At 37.3% G+C, this 21,193-nt stretch overlaps 1 protein-coding gene across 4 annotated transcripts in view; it reads left to right on the forward strand.

The window, feature by feature from the left end:
• Positions 1–2,139: 2,139 nt before the first annotated feature.
• Positions 2,140–21,193, forward strand: part of LOC139972033 (serum response factor-like) — a 34,247-nt gene continuing 15,193 nt past the window's right edge. For 3 of the 4 annotated variants that reach the window (XR_011794575.1, XM_071978905.1, XM_071978907.1), the window contains exons 1-2: positions 2,140–2,591; positions 8,637–8,897. Coding sequence is in view for 3 of the 4 variants with exons in the window: in XM_071978905.1 (XP_071835006.1) it covers positions 2,277–2,591; positions 8,637–8,897 (576 nt within the window). In the remaining variant the exon portion in view is untranslated. The remainder of the gene's footprint in view (positions 2,592–8,636; positions 8,898–21,193) is intronic. The other variant, XM_071978908.1, reaches the window with a different exon arrangement.

A 21,193-nucleotide genomic window follows, 5' to 3' on the forward strand; every position in this document is an offset into this window, starting at 1 on the left:
TGTGGTCATACCGTAGCTGAGACCCATTTTTCTTTCAGTTTAGCTGTTACGACTTTCTCTGTAACTTACGGCAGTGCAGACTACCGTCTAATAAAATGGTAGGTTTCTACAAAGGCTACAGGCTAATGACAGTTTGACTAAATCAAACAAACAACATTACAAAAAGTATCTTACAGAATCGATGGAACTAGTTCATAATAATAAAAGGTGCACCAGACTGCAGTCAAACAACAGTTAAAGAATGGCTACACATCATGGGTGGCATGTCATTCTACTTTGACGAGGATCCTACAGGTGGAGATCGGAGTGTGGTGGTCCCCCTGCCCCTGTCAACCAGAACACCATAGCGACCTTGCGTGTACACCTATAACTGAGAAACATATATTACATAGGCTATAAATATGTATCAGGATCTGAACCATTTTCGGGTCCAATTCTGGGAGCGTACATGGTTGAGTAGGCTTCAACGGCCCCAAGACCAATGATCTTCTCTTGTTTAAAATTCAGGGACCCGACCTTCTGAATGGCGGGAAAACGGGCCCTATATCTGCCTGATCATTTCATACAATTTGGATTGAGAGAAAGCAGCAATTAATTCAGTGATACCCGGAAAAAAATACATTGCATATATATGATCTTGAGCATTACAAGTAGAAATATATTAGATATCCCCAGGGTTGTCGAAGAAATCATCGGGGTGCATGAGACCAGAAAGGGAAATAGATATTGATTTGAGCGATGCACTTCGGAGCCGGTAATGGCGCATTAAACGAGGCTGAGCTTTTATGCTTTGCAGTAATATTCGTTTTCTCTTGCAGTAGTTTTTAAGCACAAATGTATATATACGCATGTCATAGATAAAGCCTTGTATGGAAAATTACTTTGAACCTGATTGGAGTTAAGTAAGCCGCGCAGGCTTTCATGTACTTCATGTTGTTCTCTTAGGCTTAGTGAATTTCAAGAACAAACTATACTCCGGCCTGCGTACATTTGATATATAAGCTACTCTTAAATTTCTTTGACTTTAATGTCTTTCTTTTAATGCAGGTATATAGCCCCCCCCCCTCCCTACCGTTCGTACACCGCTGATTACTTTATTTGGAAAGGGAAGGTCCATATGATTGGGGGAAGGGGGGGGGGCTCTGTAAGTTAAAGACAATTCAGCCTCTCTTGTTTTTTATGAAGAAAAAACCTTACCGCCGGTTGCAAAGGCTTATCTTGTACGATGATTTGATGTGTCTATAATTAGGCTATATAGTTTGCACCATTTCTGTGGTTGATATTTCCAATAGAATTTATAATTAAGTTTATAGGTTATAAAAGTAAAATTGGGATAAATGTGACCAAACGGGTAGTTTTGTTTTTCTGAAAAGAAACACATTTATTTTTATCTTTAATTTGGCAATTTGGGTAGTAGACTGGGAATCGAGGGGATAAACTGGTCCGATAGTGGGCCATATAATGGGCTGGAGGGTACCGCCCTCACCCCTCAGTACGTTAATTAAATCAGGTCATAATAGGCCAACCAGGGAGCTGCTCCATTCTAGTCCGACAATATACTAAAGACAAGTCGTAACGTGAGCTTACTTGTGAATACCTATTGCAAACCCGTGTCTTGTACTTCCTTGTAAGTATACAATGTGTATATATGTAAATTATCATTCTGAATAGGATAGCGAGAGCAAATATTAGCAGTTGTAACTTGCAATGAACTTCACAATTGTGAGGGCACTATTCTCATCTTTTCATGACTTTCTTCTAAGCATTTCTCTCCGCCACAGTCATGACTGAAGATATAATACTCTAGAGTCCCCATAATCTGAACAGAATTGTTTTGGAACAGTCCTCCGTATACGGGAAACCACACCCCTTATAAGGTCTTTCGCTGACGCCATATTTGGTCATGTCATTTCCTTTCTGGCGTTACTGAGCCACTTCACCCAAAATAATTTGTACGATAATTACTCCGCATTCTTATTGCTCTCAACCTTCTTCTTTATTCAGAGATATATCGAGCTCACACTTAACACGAAAATCAAAATATTCTTCTCGATTGATGAATGTCTACAATATGTCTATAATAAAGCAAATTTGGAACAAAACGCAAAAAAACTATTTTATCTTCGTGTATATATATTAAGTTACAAGGCATTGCCATATGAAGAAGGAGGAAGTCTGCTTATGGAAGTTGAAATTGGTGCGGGCAAAATAAAAACATTTAGTTCTCATTCGCATGCTGCTGCTAACTTCTTTCGGACTCACTGATAAAGCGAAACATGTCAGCAGCTAAGTATATGATGGCTCATGGAGGAGTAGAAAATGGAAACGTTGAAACCAAATATTCTCAAGCGAACCTAAATGTTCGATCCGGAGCAGTTTTGCACAGTGAAATGCAGTTGGATAAAGATGTAGCTAACGGTGCAGAGAGTCACAGTCCAACGGGGGTTTCCCCGTATGAACACAACGATGGACCTCCTGCAAAGAAACAGAAGAAAACCAAAGGCAGGGTCAAGATTAAAATGGAGTTTATTGATAACAAACTTCGCCGATACACCACTTTCAGCAAACGCAAGACTGGTATCATGAAGAAGGTTAATATTTCATATTCATGCACTTATTCCCCACGTTAGGCTATGCCAGCCTAGGTCTAACACTGCGCCTAGCCAGTGGCAGTATATGATTATGTTGGGACTAGACTAGGCCTATCCTACTTTCCTAGGAAACAAGGAATGCACATACTCACAGCTAGGTTTAAATGTAGACTGTATGTATAACATAGACGTAACGTTGGGAATCTCAGTAGGTGTAAGAGTCGAAAGTATAGAGTTTCATTTTTAGCAGATCTACCTGTTATTTGTTAATGTTTGTTATCGGCTTAGGCCAAAGCTACCTTTTTTAGCTGGTTTTGGGCAACATGATATATTTATTCATGATGTAGGCCTATGGTAACTTAACTTTGATGGCCCCTAACTTTGCTCACTGTAGTACATATTTGACTGCACTGACAGATATTGCGAATTTGCCGTGTGTGACAGTAAAATTGTAACCCCCTGTTCAAACAAAATTTATTCCCCACAACCTAAACGAAGACGACTAAAATGTATACAGAGCAAGAACGAGACATCAAGTCTGTATTCCCATGCACTTCCAGAATGATTCCACCCACAAACCAAAATGATACGATAAAATTAAATCAATTTGTGAAGTTTTCCTTGCTTTGACTGTTCTGACGCAAGCACTTCACAAGTTTCAATCTATTTCATTCGGATGGTATTTGATCAATTGGTCAAATCACACAGAACGTGAAAGATGAAACTAGTCTACAAAATAAAATCAAAGAGATAATCATTATGTTTATCCTTGAAACAGTTGTATTCTTACAATAACAAATTTACTGTAACATACCAAGGCACACATCAAATTTCAAATTCCAATATTGTCAGGTGTATTGAGTTTTTAAGTTTGACTTCGTGCTACAATGACCCCAGAACTGTTACAGTTCAAATATTCAACGGTAATTAAAATAAACAGTAGTACAGTAAACATGCTGTTGACAAAAACTTTGTAATCATGGGCTTGGTATGGTGATGGTCTGCACAAAGTTGCTTGACATCTTGGGAATAAAGTTGATGGTTAAAAAAACAACCTGAGTGAAGCCCTCAACTAAAAAGGCATTTTTACTTTCTGGTCATTTGCCCACCACATTTAGTGACCATGAGTTACATTGGGAGACCCATTATGATGACAGTAGGAGAAAGCTTAAAATGGGATTTGTGCACAAGATAGCTTACCCCTTGGCGATTGCATCTCCTCTGACTACTTGAGCAGTAATATGAGAAGTCAGTTTATATTCCTATGTTATATTCACAGGTTTTATTCCCTAATATCCTCTAACTTCCTAATTCAAATAACAAGTATATATAATTTTTTCATAGTGAATGTTATTTGATAAAATGTTGACACAGAGTGGGCCAGTCATGATCCTCAATAAAGAAGACAAAGCAGATTCTTGGTTGTATGTAGATAAAATACCAATTTAATAACTATTTTGTACCCTTATCATGGTTAATACAAACAGCACTGAATGGCTCCTAAGCTGAACTTTAATGTTCATTTTCTCCATTAATATGCTCATAAATTTATGATTTGTGTTCAACCTCTCTCTCTCTTCACCCCTCCCCCCCCCCATATCCCTCCCTTCACCTCCAAGGACAGCTATTTTTTATTTTTTGGAAAGTTGTTAAACTATGTGTACAGTGGTGCCAACTTTATGGTGATAAATGTTCACATGGTACATGTCTGTTCACTTCTGTGCAACATATTGGAATAGACACTGGACACTGAAAATTCTTCCAGTGAAACTAGAATCATATCCTTCAAGTTTCAGACTTGTAGAAATTACAATATATATAAATCTATAAGCTCTGATAATTCTTTAAATAAAATATGTGTACTTGTCAAAGTTTTCATTGCTTATTTAAGATTTATATTGATTGTAAGCTATTGCTGTGATTAGTTAGCTCTGGTGACAATATGATAATTTTTGGTGTACGGTAAGTTGTTTTTTTCTCTCGAAATTACAGCTTATAGAAAAGTCAACAATGGTTGTCAGATACTGTTTAAACTTAACATACTGGTAAATGCAGTTCTGCATGTGAAATATAATGTTTTTGTTGTTTTTGTTTTTTTTATTTTTATCTCAATACATTACATGTATAGAGATATTGTAACAGTAAGTGGGACTCTCTCCTCTCTTAAAAATTTTTCAGCGTCTTCATATAAAGTTCTTTTTCTCTGGAATTTTCAGAGCAAGCATATATCATATAGGCCAACAAAAGTTACCATTTTTTATTCGAGAATTTTATCTCATTCTATGACTTCTTCACCGATTTATGTCCAAATCGGGCCAATTTGGTCTGAAATCCAGTTTAAACAACCCATTTTTGCACACGCTCCAAAACTTATGTTTTATGAAAGAGAATAGAATAGAATTGTCTGTCAACAGTGGTATCGTCTAAGATAGGGTCCTATGTATTATATATTTTATTAACATTTTAAACTTTCATTAGTTGTTTACAGGTAGGTATTAATAAGAATTTTACCAGCTGTATATGACATTTTATGGCTTTTATTTGCTTTATTTGATGTTTAAATGATTTTTCTTTCTTAAAACAACACTGAGCTGCCGCCCCTACTTTTAGTAAAAAGGTCCGTTTTTGATGATTAAGCTCCGCCCCCAAGTCTGTTTTGTAGCAGATTGGCTATGACTCATGGCAGCTACATGTTAGATATACGAAAATGGCTACCCTCGCGACCAATTTTTGTATTGTAGTTAGGTACGCCAGGTGTAGTGTATTGCATGCTAATTACATATAAGTGCATTTTATATCAGGCCTTCGTTTTTGTAACCTCCATTTAAGGATAGTACTGGTGTTCAGGTAGCTTTTCAGAGCAAGGGCCATGATAAGTTTGTTTGATTGCCCTTCATGTATTTTGTATAATTACGTATACACATTCTTGTATTTCTGAAGGCTACTTACTGTAGGCCTAGTGCATTTAAAACAATATATATATAGGCCTAGCCTAGGCCCCCTAGGTCTATTAGGCTTTCAGTGATAGCCACATTAGCATTGTACTGGTGTTTAGACAGCTCTTCCTAGGAAGGACCAGGGTAAGTTTGTTGATGGGTACGTATAAAAGAGGAGCCGGCCATAGCATCACAACTTTTATAAGACTATACAAATTGTATAAGGTTATGTTTTATTTATAAGGATATAAGATGTATAAGGTTATAAGAAGTATGTTTAGCTTTCTTTTGAACCTGTAATGTTTGACATCAAATGTACAAAGAATTAAAATAAAATAACAAAATGGAGAGGAACTGAGGTGGCTATTAGGGGAGGAAGAGGCCACCCATCACTTGCATATAAAAACTTGTAATCTTCTTTTACATTATTTTTCCAAGTCATAAATCCATGAAATCTTCATGTCAGAAAACTTGAGATGGAAAAACGTGGGTTGTTTTGATATCTAGAAGTGGACACAGTTTTGATGGTAGTCACCACTGCAGTCTACAGTATCATACAGTAGGTCAATAGGCCTAGCTCTCAAGGCAGGCATCAAGAATCTGGTCGAGTTGTTCGCCTCTTCTTATTTGGCCGTTGTCATTGACGTCAAACTATATGACCAAAAAGTCCAACAGAGACTGACCCAAGATGAAGGATACCACATAAAAAACAAGTTCTTAAATATTCTATGACATTACTAAACCTTGCAACGTCGTTCTTTCGACTAACAGGCAATGAGCGCTAAAGGCAAGACTAGCAGGATAAAGTGTAACCTGCAGAGACTATTCGTGGCAAAGTAGCAAAAATGCAAGTTATATATTTGTTGTACCATGATTGATAATTGTAGAGACAGAGCAAAGATTTGAAATTAGGAATCAAAATTAAAACTTCCAGTATTGAGATACTGCGTCATTGATGCTCTTGTTGTTATTCTTTACTGTACCACATCTCCCAAATTATGGAAAGAAACATGAAATAGAAGAAGAAAAGAAAGGAGGTAATAAAACACCAAAAAGCAGAAAAAAGCAAGAACATTGTGGTGTAGAGTCATATTGTGTCTGTTTCATTTGCTGAGGTAGTTGTTTCCAAGGAATCTGAAGTCACTTAGAACAAGCATAAAACACACAAGGATTTTATATTCATCTGAAAATACAACCTAAATTAGTTTGAATAATTTCTTTTCTGGTGTTTCTCACTATTTCCTACCTTCATCTGGCATATAATGCTTGACTAAGGTAAAGTGCAGACCCTACGACATAGCCTCTGACATACTGTAAGCACTGTTGTTCTTGTTCAACTGATTTATGAATATCATTTCCCTTTAAGTGATCATATAAATACATTAATCTACTTATGTTGCATATTAATCCCCCATTGTTTCATGGATAAGTTTTAATAGATTGCTAAATGAAATCCTCCCGAAGGTAACACATTCTAGGGCGCTACCTAAGATGCCTTGTTTCTTAAAGTATCGTTCACTGCTCAGTCGAGTATGATCGGTCTGCGGAGCTGCTTGTAATTCACAAGAAGCAAATTAATTGACAGGCTTTGACATGTTTGTGTGGTATATGAGATGTAAGACATGATCTGAGTGGTCATGAACCAGTTTGGCTGGCCAGGATTGGATTTTATGAGATAATTACCTTCTCTCTTTAATCTTTGTTTGAAGTAATCATGGAAGGTATTTTTCTTCAGGTTTGATTTAATTGGTGCAATGACCTCTGTACTTATTGCAAATTGCAGGAGACTAATACTGCAATCAATCTTAGATTCGGATCTGAATGGCTATAGAACCGCATGTCAATAATTTGCTCCTCTTGAAAGCAGTAAAATACAAGCAAATGTCCAGCGTCCGAGGGCGAGATTTCCCCCTCTTTCACACAACACTTACTACATAGCAAGTTGGTTGGGAGGCAATTGTTTTCTGTGATAAGATGAGCTTGTGTAGAAAATGCTATATGTGAAGATTAATTGCCAGTTATCCAATATTGATGACATTTACATAGGAAAATGGTTTACTGTTCATTCCCATCATCTTCTTGATCAAATGACACATAAAGACAATCTGCTTTTCATGCCTGAAAACAAATTCTATAATACCAAAGTAACTTGTGTACTTTACAAATAATTAAAGTATTTATTTAGCACTCAAAACCAACATGTAAATGAACAGGAGACAATACATATTACAGTAAATCTAACATTACAGTAGTACCACAAAAGATTCAATCAGTTTCAAGAAGCTCAAAAATTTGTAAACTTTGTAACGTGTGTACGGTATGCCTTTTTATATTGAGCCATTGACATGCACCGACACACAACATTTCCCAGTCGTACAGTTTGTAAAGAAGACTGCACAATCAAACGTTTCAGCCAAGTATTCACATTATTTAGGGACAATATTGCTCAGAATCCTATTTGTCAGTAAACATAGTGCACATGGGCATGGATGCTCCTACCCATAGACTTACTTATTAGTGTTGTTGGACATATCAGAATTCAATGTATACAGTTGTGCCTTTAAAACTTGAGAATTATCGATGCATCATCACAGGCAATGCGTGGTTAGTGTCTTTAAACTTAGCAAATAGATTGTCTACCCTTAAAAGTTTATAAATAGAATATAGTTGATCACTGTTTTGAAGCAATTGTCCAGACAGCCCAAATGATTTCTCAGGCCTCTATTTGCAGAGTCCTGTTTCAAAAGAAGGGGGAAACATCCGCCCCCCACCCGCCGTTCTAGCTATATTGCAGTGTAACCGTAGGTTGGGTATATGGACGCAGGGTGAATCTGTGTCATCACAACAATTTTTGTTCCCATTTGAAAGTTTCTGAGATTGAGGTTAGTTTCCATGGTAATTTTCTCTAAACCTGAAATGAAGGGGGTACCTGTACAATATGCTTTTGTGAAATGTTCTTGCAATATAAATATGTCAAACCTCAGGCCTATTCTTGTAACACAATTTACTGGAGGAAGAAAAGGATGTGGTATTTGGGTAATTAGTGTAACATTATCATTTGATTAATTGACATCCCGAGGGTTTTTGTCTTTATGCATCCTTGCTACAGGCGTATGAATTATCAACACTGACTGGCACTCAGGTCATGCTGTTAGTCGCCAGCGAAACTGGTCATGTTTACACGTTTGCTACTCGGAAACTGCAGCCTATGATCACAAGTGAGAGTGGAAAAGCTCTCATTCAGACCTGCCTGAACTCTCCAGATTTACCCGGTGAGAACCAGTCTCGGAGAAGTCCAGACCAGAGGATGTGTGCCACCGGGTTTGAGGAGACCGAGCTGTCCTACTCTGTGTCAGAAGAAGACGAAAAGGTAGGTGACCGATTCAAGATGGTCAAGAAAACTGAACGAAAGTTCTAGAGATTGTAGTATTACTGGCACCGTGTCTCGGACAAAATACTTGTTTCTGAATAAAGTGTTCTGAAGTGAGGCATAATTAGGTCAGTATCCTCGAAAAACATGGTAATAACCAAACCTTTCATCGGTCCTTGTAATTCCAATGGTGACTTCATGTAAAAGAGCCAATCAATTTCTTTCCGTTTACATTCAGTCACAGATTTGAAGTTAGAAGCAATTAAATCATTTTAGGTCTTTGAGAGAATGTGTATGAAGATTGAAACAGAGAATCCTGCAAAATTATCACGAATTGAGTTTTTGTGATTCTTAAAATGTAAGCGGAACTGAGAGCCTGTTTTACCTACTTAATTGCCCTCTTTACAAAAAACACAGTGGAATATGTAAATTTATGACATTGTTAGAATCACATCACCGGCATCAACAAAGACTTGGGACCCCTAAACAACTACCACTTCCACAAACATATGTAATCCGTTCTTCCTATTCTTTGCTCTTTATATCCGCTTCCTGTAAAGTCATAGTTTATTTGGTTCTAGTTCCATCAGTGCCACTCACACTAACATATCTAGCGTCATACTCTCATTGTGTTACATTTTGTGCTTTGATTCCACTGCCACGTATTGCTGAGGAACATCCCAGGGGGACCAAATATTCAAATTGATTTTCTAAAATAGTTCTCCTCATTTGTCAATTATGAGTCATATTTTACTTCTCCACATTTTTCAAATAATATTTACTTTTGGAGTATACATGGATTTTCTATATATAGGATGTTTATTACTGTACCACTCCCATGTGACTGTGGTTGAACCATGGAGCAACTAATCCTACTGTACATGAATGTCTGGGTAATACAGTTGAACCCTGATACCCTCTGGGTGGTGTTGTTCAAGTTGTTTCTTATCCCTTATCATCATGCTCCGTTTCATTCACAACTTCTGTCATTTCCAGTGTGTTGTGTTGTTGCTGACCTCTCAGTAGTAAAGTCCCTGCCAGTACAGAAATTTGACCTTAGGCATGCCTCCCTTAAAACCACAAATTCCTTTTATGTCCAATGGCATTCCAAATTTGTGTCAGGAGGAGTGTGGCAGGCATCGAGTCACTGATGCACAGTTAGGACTGTAAAGCCTGTCAGAGGCTGGCTTATGACCATATTTGGAACAGAGGTCGTGTGGCTGGTTTAGATTTATTGATAGTTGTGAACTGCCATTGTCTTCCTCGTTGTGGGCAAAATCAGGAGGGGGTGTAGGTACTAAATGGTCTTGTGGTTTTGTGGAGTAATGTTTCTTTGTTTCACAGATTTTAAGTTAAAAATCACTGAACATGTGACAATTTTTTTTTTTACAAGATAGTCCTAGGTAAAGGAGAGTAGTATTTCTATGTCAGTAACAGCATGGAGGTAAAACTGTTTTTACCTCCATGGTTACAGTAAAAGTGGTGTCCACTAGGTGACCATGAAACTACATGTACCTTTATACATGTACTGTATGGACAAAATTACATGTAAACTGTAGCCTTTATTTTGTTGTTTTTTGTTTGACATTTACTGATGAGAAACTCAGGAGGCCTAGAATTTTAGCCACTTGCTATTAAAGAAAAATGTAATTACAGTACAGTGGCATTCTCTTGTATTACAGCACACAACAGTTAAATAATGCACAGGCTTATGGGAGCATCGTCAAATAGCCCAATAATATGCTGATAATACTGTAAGTAGTAATATGGATCTTCTGTAAGTGGGAACATGCCGATTCTTTGACTAACAATTGCTACCCCAATTATCATGCATTTATAGTCTTTAATGTCTATCTGGAGCAAAAAATACAAGTGCTTATTTTTCTTCTAAATCTTTGGCTGCCATTTAATTGCTCTAGGTAGATCGCAAACCGTCATCAGACCAGCTATATCAAAGGAGTGATGATTTTATCATGGAAGGGGAAAAAAAAGCAATAAGTGTCCTCTCCAGTCCTGAGTACTAGCAAAGGTACTCATGAATCCATAGGAAATAAGAAAATGTGTGAATAATTCAAGATATGGACAAAAAAGAAAGAAAGACAGAAATGTATTGAGTTCACTCCTCGCTTTAATACAAATTTGTCTCTCCACAATAACTACCATGTTCGGGACACCATGGTAACCTTTTAGCACAGTAACACACACGCAAATAAAATGTTCACCTTTGCAATCAGCTTCTCAGTAAATGCAGACATCATGACTGCTGGTAGAAAATTAATGTAAATATTCACAGTCTGAAAGACTATTATATAAGTATTTAAATCCTGCAGTTCTTCCCATGACCTCCAAATCATACAGTATGTAATGTATGCACAGTGAATTTCATCAGACTATGAGACATTGGCTTCAGGCAGAGTAGTTAACTGGAAGACAGAGCCTGTAAGTTGCATTGAATCTGACAGGATCTTGATTAAAAACATGATCTTGATTAAAACTTCATTTGTACTTTCATGAACTGAAAAGTAGAATCAGAAAGATTACAGTTTAGTTGGTACAAACAAAATGCAAGCTTTGGAATGGAGAAAGATTTCTAAACAGAAAGTTTCTAAACAGGAAGCAGAGGCAATATTCCCCCAAAAAAATCCCCCCTCAAAAACAGATGTTGTGCCAATCAACCACCAATGAAATAAAGTATAGAAACAAACTGAACAACAAGAATAAATAACCTTGAAGAGGACAATGAAAGGTGTGATATATATTCATATTCATATATATATTCTGTTGCAAAGAGACACGCCATTGCCTAGAAGTCAGCCTTTGCTATTGCATGTAGCCCAGGTAGAAAAGTGGGAACTACTCCTTTGAAAAACCAGGCTTGTTTGTAATTCAAGTTTAATGTAAACTATTAAAAAAGTTTAATAGCAAACCTTTCAGCTTTCAAAGTACCGAATTGAAGGCAATCTTTTTAGCTCTAGGGTTTGATGCAGTGTTGCAGTTTATAAATGGATAGAACTTCTTAATTGATGATGCCCCATGACGTTCAGGGTTTTACACTTTAATTAACTGGTTGTCCAGTGGATGAAGACAGACTAACTATAGTTGAATTTGAATCGAGTTACTTAAAAAGCACAGTCCCGATTCAGGTTGCACTTGTATAGTGATGTAATCGTGATAGGGCAACCAATGCACATCACAGATGTGTCATGTACTGTATAAATAAATATCATCATCATTCATGAACGATTCGAGTTCTGCAGAAAAAGAACATCTTGCCTTTCCACTCCTAGTATCAATTGCAAAATGTTTGCAATACTTCAGTGGACCAATCTATATAACGCAAAGTCCAAGTGACCTAACTTTAATTGTGAATGAGTGCGATGTATCATCACTTATGATGCTATCAGTGATAGAGATCTATATAAATAAAGGGTGAACCAATGTTGTCTGAGGTATTCACGTAGAGCACCTCCACCACTGGAGGTCTAAATCATCATACTTACATTAAAACACTTTATTGCTACAATACACATTTTCATTCATACATAATTGCCACACATGCACATGAACACACACACATACCCTAACTCGCTTGCTGTACGCTACGTAGATTGCAATGGTTGTATCGAGGGAATCCAGGGATTCCTATACCTATTATTTGACATTACGTGCTTGGCAGTCCCGTATCGTCATGGTCCGAAAATAACTCTGACCTGATGACACCACACAGAGACCCAGCCTCCCGGTGGATAACGACCTCTTTCATTCAACGACAAACGACGTCAGGTTGATGTCATAGTGAGAGGAACCTGGCTTGGCTTCTCAAGTCTCCATGCCAAAGATTCCTGGGATAGCTGAGACGGAGCAATTGTACTCCCAAAGTTATCGAGTGTATTAATGAGACATACCTTGTATGCTCATGGGCATTCCTAATTGGGCCCAACTCATTAGATGCCGGGGCTAAAATGACCTCATAAGGAGAGGGTAGGGACGGCAAAGGACTGTCATTAGCATAAAGTATGCAACCGGGGAGGAGGACCGCCTCCTTCCATTGTGACAATAACGAGAGCAGGTATGACGTAATGGAGTTTTGTTAGATCGTTAGGCCTTATCGTTGTGTAGATAATGGGTGCTATTATATGCACATAGTGACATTAATCTTACACTGCATAGCCTGGCAAGTCATTATCTCATTTTGATGGGCTCGCTGGCATGCGTCTTGCCAAGTGTATTTGAAAATTAGTCCTAAGTGTCAGAGTGTGGGATGAAGAATTGTTTTGAAAAAGCACTGGTTGAGCCTAAAGGAATTTTGTTGTCATGATATGATTAATGGGGGGCTGCCAGAGGATAGTTTTTTTTATGATATTTTTCTACCCAATTTCTGTTTTGGCCTTTGGAGCATGATAGGTACAGTAGGTTGTCGCATAGAGAAAGTGCTCATTTAATGCTCATGTTGTGAAAATCCTCATTTATGTTTCCAGTGACATGATAAAGTGGGTCACAACTTTTGAAATACTGTAGGACCACAGGAGAGTTATTGCAAGAAATGTATTACAAAGGTAGAGGTCATCAACTTAGTTTATTAAGCCAACCAACTATTTTTCTAGAAACTTTTTTTTTAGATTTTTCTTTTTATGAATTTGTAGCAAATCTGTCAAATTTGACCCTTGATGTCACAGACAATTTTTTTTGTGTAATTCATGTGTTTTGTGTGACGATGGTTGCTACAGTACTTGCTCTTGCTACCTTTTTTTTTTGCAGCTCATGCAGTAATTTCAAAGGGAGCACTTTGACAAAGGATTCTTAGGAAGTTGCTCATTCAAAGGACTCTTTATTTCATTTTAAGTTAGTTATACCATTTCTTCTGTGTATCAGAATGAGTTGGGGAGGAGGGTTGGGATAGGGTAGGTAGTGCTGATGAATTGTTATTGGGGAGGGGTCCTTGTTTGTGGAACTGCAAATGGGGGGATTGAGAATTTCATCAGTTCGATTGGAACTTACCTGGTAGTGTTTCTCCCTAGAGTTAAAAAGGGTTGTGTTTTTAACGCTTGATTTGTTGCCTATAAACCATTGGTTCACTGCATGTCTTGGTTGCTCTACCTGATACTGTAGATAGTCAATCTGTGGCACTAGCAGTCAAGTTGACTACTGTACCTGATATACTGTAGATAGTCAATCTGTCACTGGCAGTCGAGTCGACTACCTGATATACTGTAGATAGTCAATCTGTGGCACTAGCAGTCGAGTCCACTACCTGATATACTGTAGATAGTCAATCTGTGTCTCTAGCAGTCGAGTCGACTACCTGAAATACTGTAGATAGTCAATCTGTGTCACTAGCAGTTGAGTCAAATACCTGATATACTGTAGATAGTCAATCTGTGTCACTGGCAGTCGAGTCGACTATCTGATATACTGTAGATAGTCAATCTGTCTCTCTGGCAATTGAGTCGACTATCTGATTTACTGTAGATAGTCAATTTGTGTCACTGGCAGTAGAGTCTACTACCTGATATACTGTAGATAGTCAATCTGTGTCACTGGCAGTCGAGTCGACTACCTGATATTCTGTAGATAGTCAGTCTGTGTCACTGGCAGTCAAGTCGACTACCTGAAATACTGTAGATAGTCAATCTGTGTCTCTGGCAATTGAGTCGACTATCTGATTTACTGTAGATAGTCAATCTGTGTCACAAGCACTTGAGTCGACTACCTGAAATACTGTAGATAGTCAATCTATGTCTCTGGCAATTGAGTCGACTACCAATATACACATAGATAGTAAATCTGTGTCACTGACAGTCGAGTCGACTACCTGATATACTGTAGATAGTCAATCTGTGTCACTGGCAGTCAAGTTGACTATCTGATATACTGTAGATAGTAAAATCTGTGTCACTAGCAGTGGAGTTGACTACCTGAAATACTGTAGATAGTCAATCTATGTCTCTGGCAATTGAGTCGACTACCAATATACACATAGATAGTAAATCTGTGTCACTGACAGTCGAGTCGACTACCTGATATACTGTTGATAGTCAATCTGTGTCACTGGCAGTCAAGTTGACTATCTGATATACTGTAGATAGTAAAATCTGTGTCACTAGCAGTGGAGTTGACTACCTGATATACTGTAGATAGTCAATCTGTGTCACTAGCAGTCGAGTCGACTACCTGATATACTGTAGATAGTCAATCTGTGTCACTGGCAGTCAAGTTGACTATCTGATATACTGTAGATAGTAAAATCTGTGTCACTAGCAGTGGAGTTGACTACCTGATATACTGTAGATAGTCAATCTGTGTCACTAGCAGTCGAGTCGACTACCTGATATACTGTAGATAGTCAATCTGTGTCACTAGCAGTCGAGTCGACTACCTGATATACTGTAGATAGTCAATCTGTGTCACTGGCAGTCAAGTTGACTATCTGATATAGGGCAGGTCCAAGCTATTTGCACTGTGACGTACGGGACATTTCAGAGACTTAAATGTGTCTAAAAGTTATAAAAAATCTATTTTCCAGAAACTTTTTCAGGTTTTCATATTTGTTATTGCTGCTACTTTATTACAAACTTATGAAGATTTCCTACACTTGCTTTAATTAGGTCCCATCTTAATTAATGTACAGTGTGACGTACGGGACCAGAGAATTTTGTGTTTTTTTTGCTAAAGAGCAAAGCTGAAATCGCTCTGAAATTAGGAGGGCAGTGATCAAGCTGTTATAACTAGTGAATAGCCTAACCTTCCAAGAGCTAAGCTGTAACATATTAGAAAAAAATATGAAGCCATTCCAGTTCAGTGATTACACAAATGAAAATTGTCCTGTGACGTACGGGACATGTGACGTACGGGACAATTTGTCCAAATAAAAATTGACTATGAAAACTCATATTTTTATTCTTGAATATACCATAACAAGCTGATTTCTACATAAAAACATTAATTTGGATATGTCAGAACAATGTCATTGGTAATTTCATGCCATATTTCCTTCTTTCTGGGATCGAAAAGAGCAGTGACTGTACTTGTGAGATCATTCCACTACATAAAACATGGAATGCGTAAAGTATAAATCTACTCTACACATTCATCAAATACTCATAACATCAATTCTAGCTTTGTTAGACCACAAATGATCCAAGATGCAAGTTTTGGTGCAAAACTGTCTCAGTATATACTGTACAACACTGTATCATACTCCCCACTATTGACCCTGAAGTTGAAATATGATCCATCCCATTCAAAACATACCAAAATGTCCACAGTAACATCAACATAATGTCCATCTATGAAACTAGTACAACAAAGAAAACTCTATAGACCTAATAATGGTTACCAGACCAAATGCTCATAACATCAATTCTAGCTTTGTTAGACCACAAATGATTCAAGATGAAAAGTTTTGATGCAAAACTGTTTTGGTATATATACTGTACAGCACTGTATCATACTCCCCACTATTGACCCTCAAGTTGAAATATGATCCATCATATTCTACCAAAATGTCCACAGTAACGTCCACATAATGTCCATCTGTGAAACTAGTACAACAAAGAAAACTCTATAGACCTGATACTGGTTACCAGACCAAATACTCATAACATCAATTCTAGCTTTGTTAGACCACAAATGATTCAAGATGCAAAGTTTTGGTGCAAAACTGTTTTGGTATATACTGTACAACACTGTATCATACTCCCCACTATTGACCCTCAAGTTGAAATATGATCCATCCCATTCAAAACATATCAAAATGTCCACAGTAACGTCCACATAATGTCCATCTATGAAACTAGTACAACAAAGAAAACTCTATAGACCTGATACTGGTTACCAGACCAAATACTCATAACATCAATTCTAGCTTTGTTAGACCACAAATGATTCAAGATGCAAAGTTTTGGTGCAAAACTGTCTCAGTATATACTGTACAACACTGTATCATACTCCCCACTATTGACCCTCAAGTTGAAATATGATCCATCCCATTCAAAACATATCAAAATGTCCACAGTAACGTCCACATAATGTCCATCTATGAAACTAGTACAACAAAGAAAACTCTATAGACCTGATACTGGTTACCAGACCAAATAGTTATAACATCAATTCTAGCTTTGTTAGACCACAAATGATTCAAGATGCAAAGTTTTGGTGCAAAACTGTTTCCGGTATATACTGTACAACACTGTATCATATTCCCCACTATTAAACCCTCATGTTGAAATATGATCCATCCCATTCAAAACATATCAAAATGTCCACAGTAACGTCAATGTAATGTCCATCTATGAAACTAGTACAACAAAGAAAACTCTATAGACCTGATACTGATTATTGAACAAACTCATGAGTGTTTGTCCTCTGCAAAAATTGGGCGAGCAAAACTCTACACTTGTAAGGGCCAAAGCCATTAATGGTCATCACTTTACCTGGAATTTGAACATTGCCACTTAGGCTTATTTCACCCATGGTTATGAGAACAACTAACCAAAGTTCTGTAATCATAAAAAAAATTACGATAACTCGCATAACAATGGAATGCGGTCATTCCAAAATGCAGGTAGCACACTCCTGATGTGGTGGGACGGAATTTCAGAAAAATGAGGTAATTACATATAGGAACAAAGTTGAAGTTTTCTGTTTTTGACAGTATAAATGGCCTTTAATGAGGATACTTTATGCACTATAAAATGTATCAATAGTAGTTCTTGAATGAAGAAAAAAATGAAACGAAAGTGTTCAATTCCGTCCCACCACATTTTTGAACATATTTTTTTAATTTCCAAGGCGGAAAAAAATGATAATTTTTTTTAAACACTCCAAACTATCAACTATGTATGTAACTGACACCTCTGAGTGGAGAAAAAATAAATATTTTATCCTGGATAGACAGGGGGATAGTCCAACATTTTTCGTGGTGGGACGGAAACAAGGTGTGGTGGGACGGAATTGTTAATGGAAGGCATCTTCAAACAGCATGTCTGGTCCAAAATTCACCTCTGTCACTTAAGATTACAAACTTATTCAGACTCCTTGAACACCCAACCTTATAACAATGTGATTAATTGATGATACTTCAAAATTTTATGTATCTGGATATTCCATACATGTATACTGTACACATCACATCAGTTTTGAACCTCATGTGTCAAAACAACACATTTTTGGGTAAATTGAGAATGGGTTTTTTATCATGCATAAATAAATCCCATCACTATTGAAATAGTCCTAGTTGTTCACCCTAGGTTTCTTTCTTGGCCCTTTTGGCTTTCCTAAACTATCCATTGTAGAACATGTGCTTTTGAATTGATATCATCAATGATCCACGTGCACAAGAAATTGACTCTAAAGTCAAGTTGTAATTATGGTACTCACATACTGAAGCATACAAGATAGAAGAGCTAGATTGCAAGAATAAAGGTAAGAATTCATTGCTTCTCAATAGTAATATATTAATTTACCTCCAGTTCATGGTTATAGGCAATTCAGACAATTTGATAGTGATAATTATGATTTAGCCTAAGCTGTTGCCTAACAGACTATGTTATATTGGAAAGGTTTAAAACAAAACTTATAATATAATGAGAGGTAGAAATGTGTTCCCTACAGTACTAATGCTAGGAAGCAAACCTGTTAGATTAAATATTACATAGTTTGCTGGAGTTGTCTAGCCTAGCAAATTAATGTTTTAGCCTAAGCTGTTGCCTAACAGAATATGGCATGCTGCCTAAGCTGTTGCTATCTACCATACTAAGTTGGATTTTGAAACTTGTAGCCTACGATGCAAGAAAAGTGAACCAAAACACCATGTACAGTAGGCTAGTTGAAATATATTGTGCAGGAAGTGTATACTGTATATGCCTAGCAATTATTCAGCCTGTTCATAACTGCACATTATGAGGCCGACTCTCATGACATTGCATTTGTAATTTACACAATTCACAGGATGGTAATCACCAACTTATTCTTTCTTTCTATTCACATGTTGGCATATGGGGGAAGACCACTATTGCTTCCTGGTCCCCCAACTTCTTAATAATTAAGCCAGAAATGTGTGTGGCTATACCCCCCACACCCAGTCCCCTTTTCATGCATCCCGCTGGTAAGAATGTCCTTTTATCTCTCTTTGCAAAACAGATCAATATGGAAAATCCTGAGCCTCAAAATGTGTCTGCTAACAGATACATACATTATAGGAAGAAAAAGAAGGAGAGAATGGGGTGCTGACTGCTGAGGTATTTCCAGACTGGGAGTGGACGTGGGAAGAAAAGGCAAAGGGCCAACCAGAAAGCAAATAATCGAGCAGCGTACAAAGCATCCATTACAAATGTTCAAAATAACTTTCCAACTGAATAAGTCCAAGATCTTATGGAGCATATTCAATATTTCACTCTGGACAGCATAAATTTCATTGTTGCTTATGAACTTCTTGTGAGAGAAAACATAATTGTTGATTGTTTTCGTACCTAATCAACAGCCTTTACATTGGAAAAAAATTCCGTCCCACCACATTCCGTCCCACCACACTGACACACTTTTGGTAAAATTAACACAATTCTTATGCGTGAAGTATAATTTCTGCCATTGTTTCCCTAATGGTAGAAGAATAGTTCACCTTCATTTCAGTGTTAATAATTACTATGATATTGTACTACTTTTGATAATAATTACATAAAGGTTACATGTACATGATTTCATGAGATTTATCATTCCGTCCCACCACGTCAATATATTTGTGTTACCATGGCAACATCTTCAAATTTGTGTCTGTTTTTTTTGTGTCTGGTTGCAGTCTGTGACTGACCTGTTTGTGTGGATATCCTGATTCCTTCATATATGCTACATATAAAGTGGTATTATTCAAAAGGTCTATCAAATTCCGTCCCACCACAATTACGGTAATTTTGGCTTTGGCCCGTAACTAAAGATCTCAATGTCTACTATCTAAGTCTGGACACAAGAACATTGTTGCACAGTCATGATAGTCACACTTCACAATAGGCCTACGAAATGTTGAAATGCAAACTCAACATTCTTGAAGTTGTCCTCATTCAATGTCAATGTTGAATAGCATTGTAGATGATTCTGTATCCCACACACACACACAATTGACTTCCCGATAGTATATTGAACAACACCTGGGATGTTGGTGGTCATCAGTCAATGGTTTATTTGAAGCCATGTTGTGCTCTTCAGGCATGCAGGGATTATAAGTTGCAACTACCATCTTTCAACAAAATAGATTTGCAAGCATTGAAAGGTTTCCAGTAGAGGTCCCCATTGGAGCCCATGCATGTTTATTATGTATAAATACAGGGTTTCCCCCACACTATGTCCCGTACGTCACATTTTGTCCCGTACGTCACATTTTTAATTTTGATAATTAGATTTGCTGTGAATATTTTTTCAAATTTTTTGGGATGGATTTTGTTGAACAATGTTCTTAATTAGAACTTTACAGAATATCACCAAAAAAAAATTGTTCGTCCATATCAAAACTTGAAAAAAAGTGCTGAAAATTGTGACGTACGGGACATCAGTATTTGGACACTAGCTAATTAGCATATTTAATTGATGAACCCCCAAACATCATATGTTAAAATTATTGGAAGGAAGGGTGTATCATGTCCCATATAACTTATATTCAATAAGTTCATATTGCTGGCAGGGAAATAGAATACAAAATGTCCCGTACGTCACGCTGCAATTTGAATTTATGCAAATTAGCCGGCTGTAATTGTTCGAATAGGCAAAACAATTTAAAAAAATTATGAAAATCTGAAACTTCAATAATTCAGCTTTAACATGACACCACATTTAGGGAGCTTCAGTAAAGTTTGAAATTTGGCTTCTAGGGATACAATAGCTTGGACCTGCCCTATACTGTAGATAGTAAAATCTGTGTCACTAGCAGTGGAGTTGACTACCTGATATACTGTAGATAGTAAAATCTGTGTCACTGGCAGTCGAGTTGACTACCTGATATACTGTAGATAGTCAATCTGTGTCACTAGCAGTCAAGTCGACTACCTGATATACTGTAGATAGATAGTCAATCTGTGTCACTGGCAGTCGAGTCCACTACCTGATATTCTGTAGATAGTCAATCTGTGTCTCTGGCAATTGAGTCCACTACCAATATAGACATAGATAGTAAATCTGTGTCACTAGAGTCGAGTCGACTACCTGATATACTGTAGATAGTCAATCTGTGTCACTGGCAGTTGAGTCAAATACCTGATATACTGTAGATAGTCAATCTGTGTCACTGGCAGTCGAGTCGACTATCTGAT

Source organism: Apostichopus japonicus, chromosome 8 (assembly GCF_037975245.1).
Source record: "Apostichopus japonicus isolate 1M-3 chromosome 8, ASM3797524v1, whole genome shotgun sequence".
Classification (NCBI taxonomy): Eukaryota; Metazoa; Echinodermata; class Holothuroidea; order Aspidochirotida; family Stichopodidae; genus Apostichopus; species Apostichopus japonicus.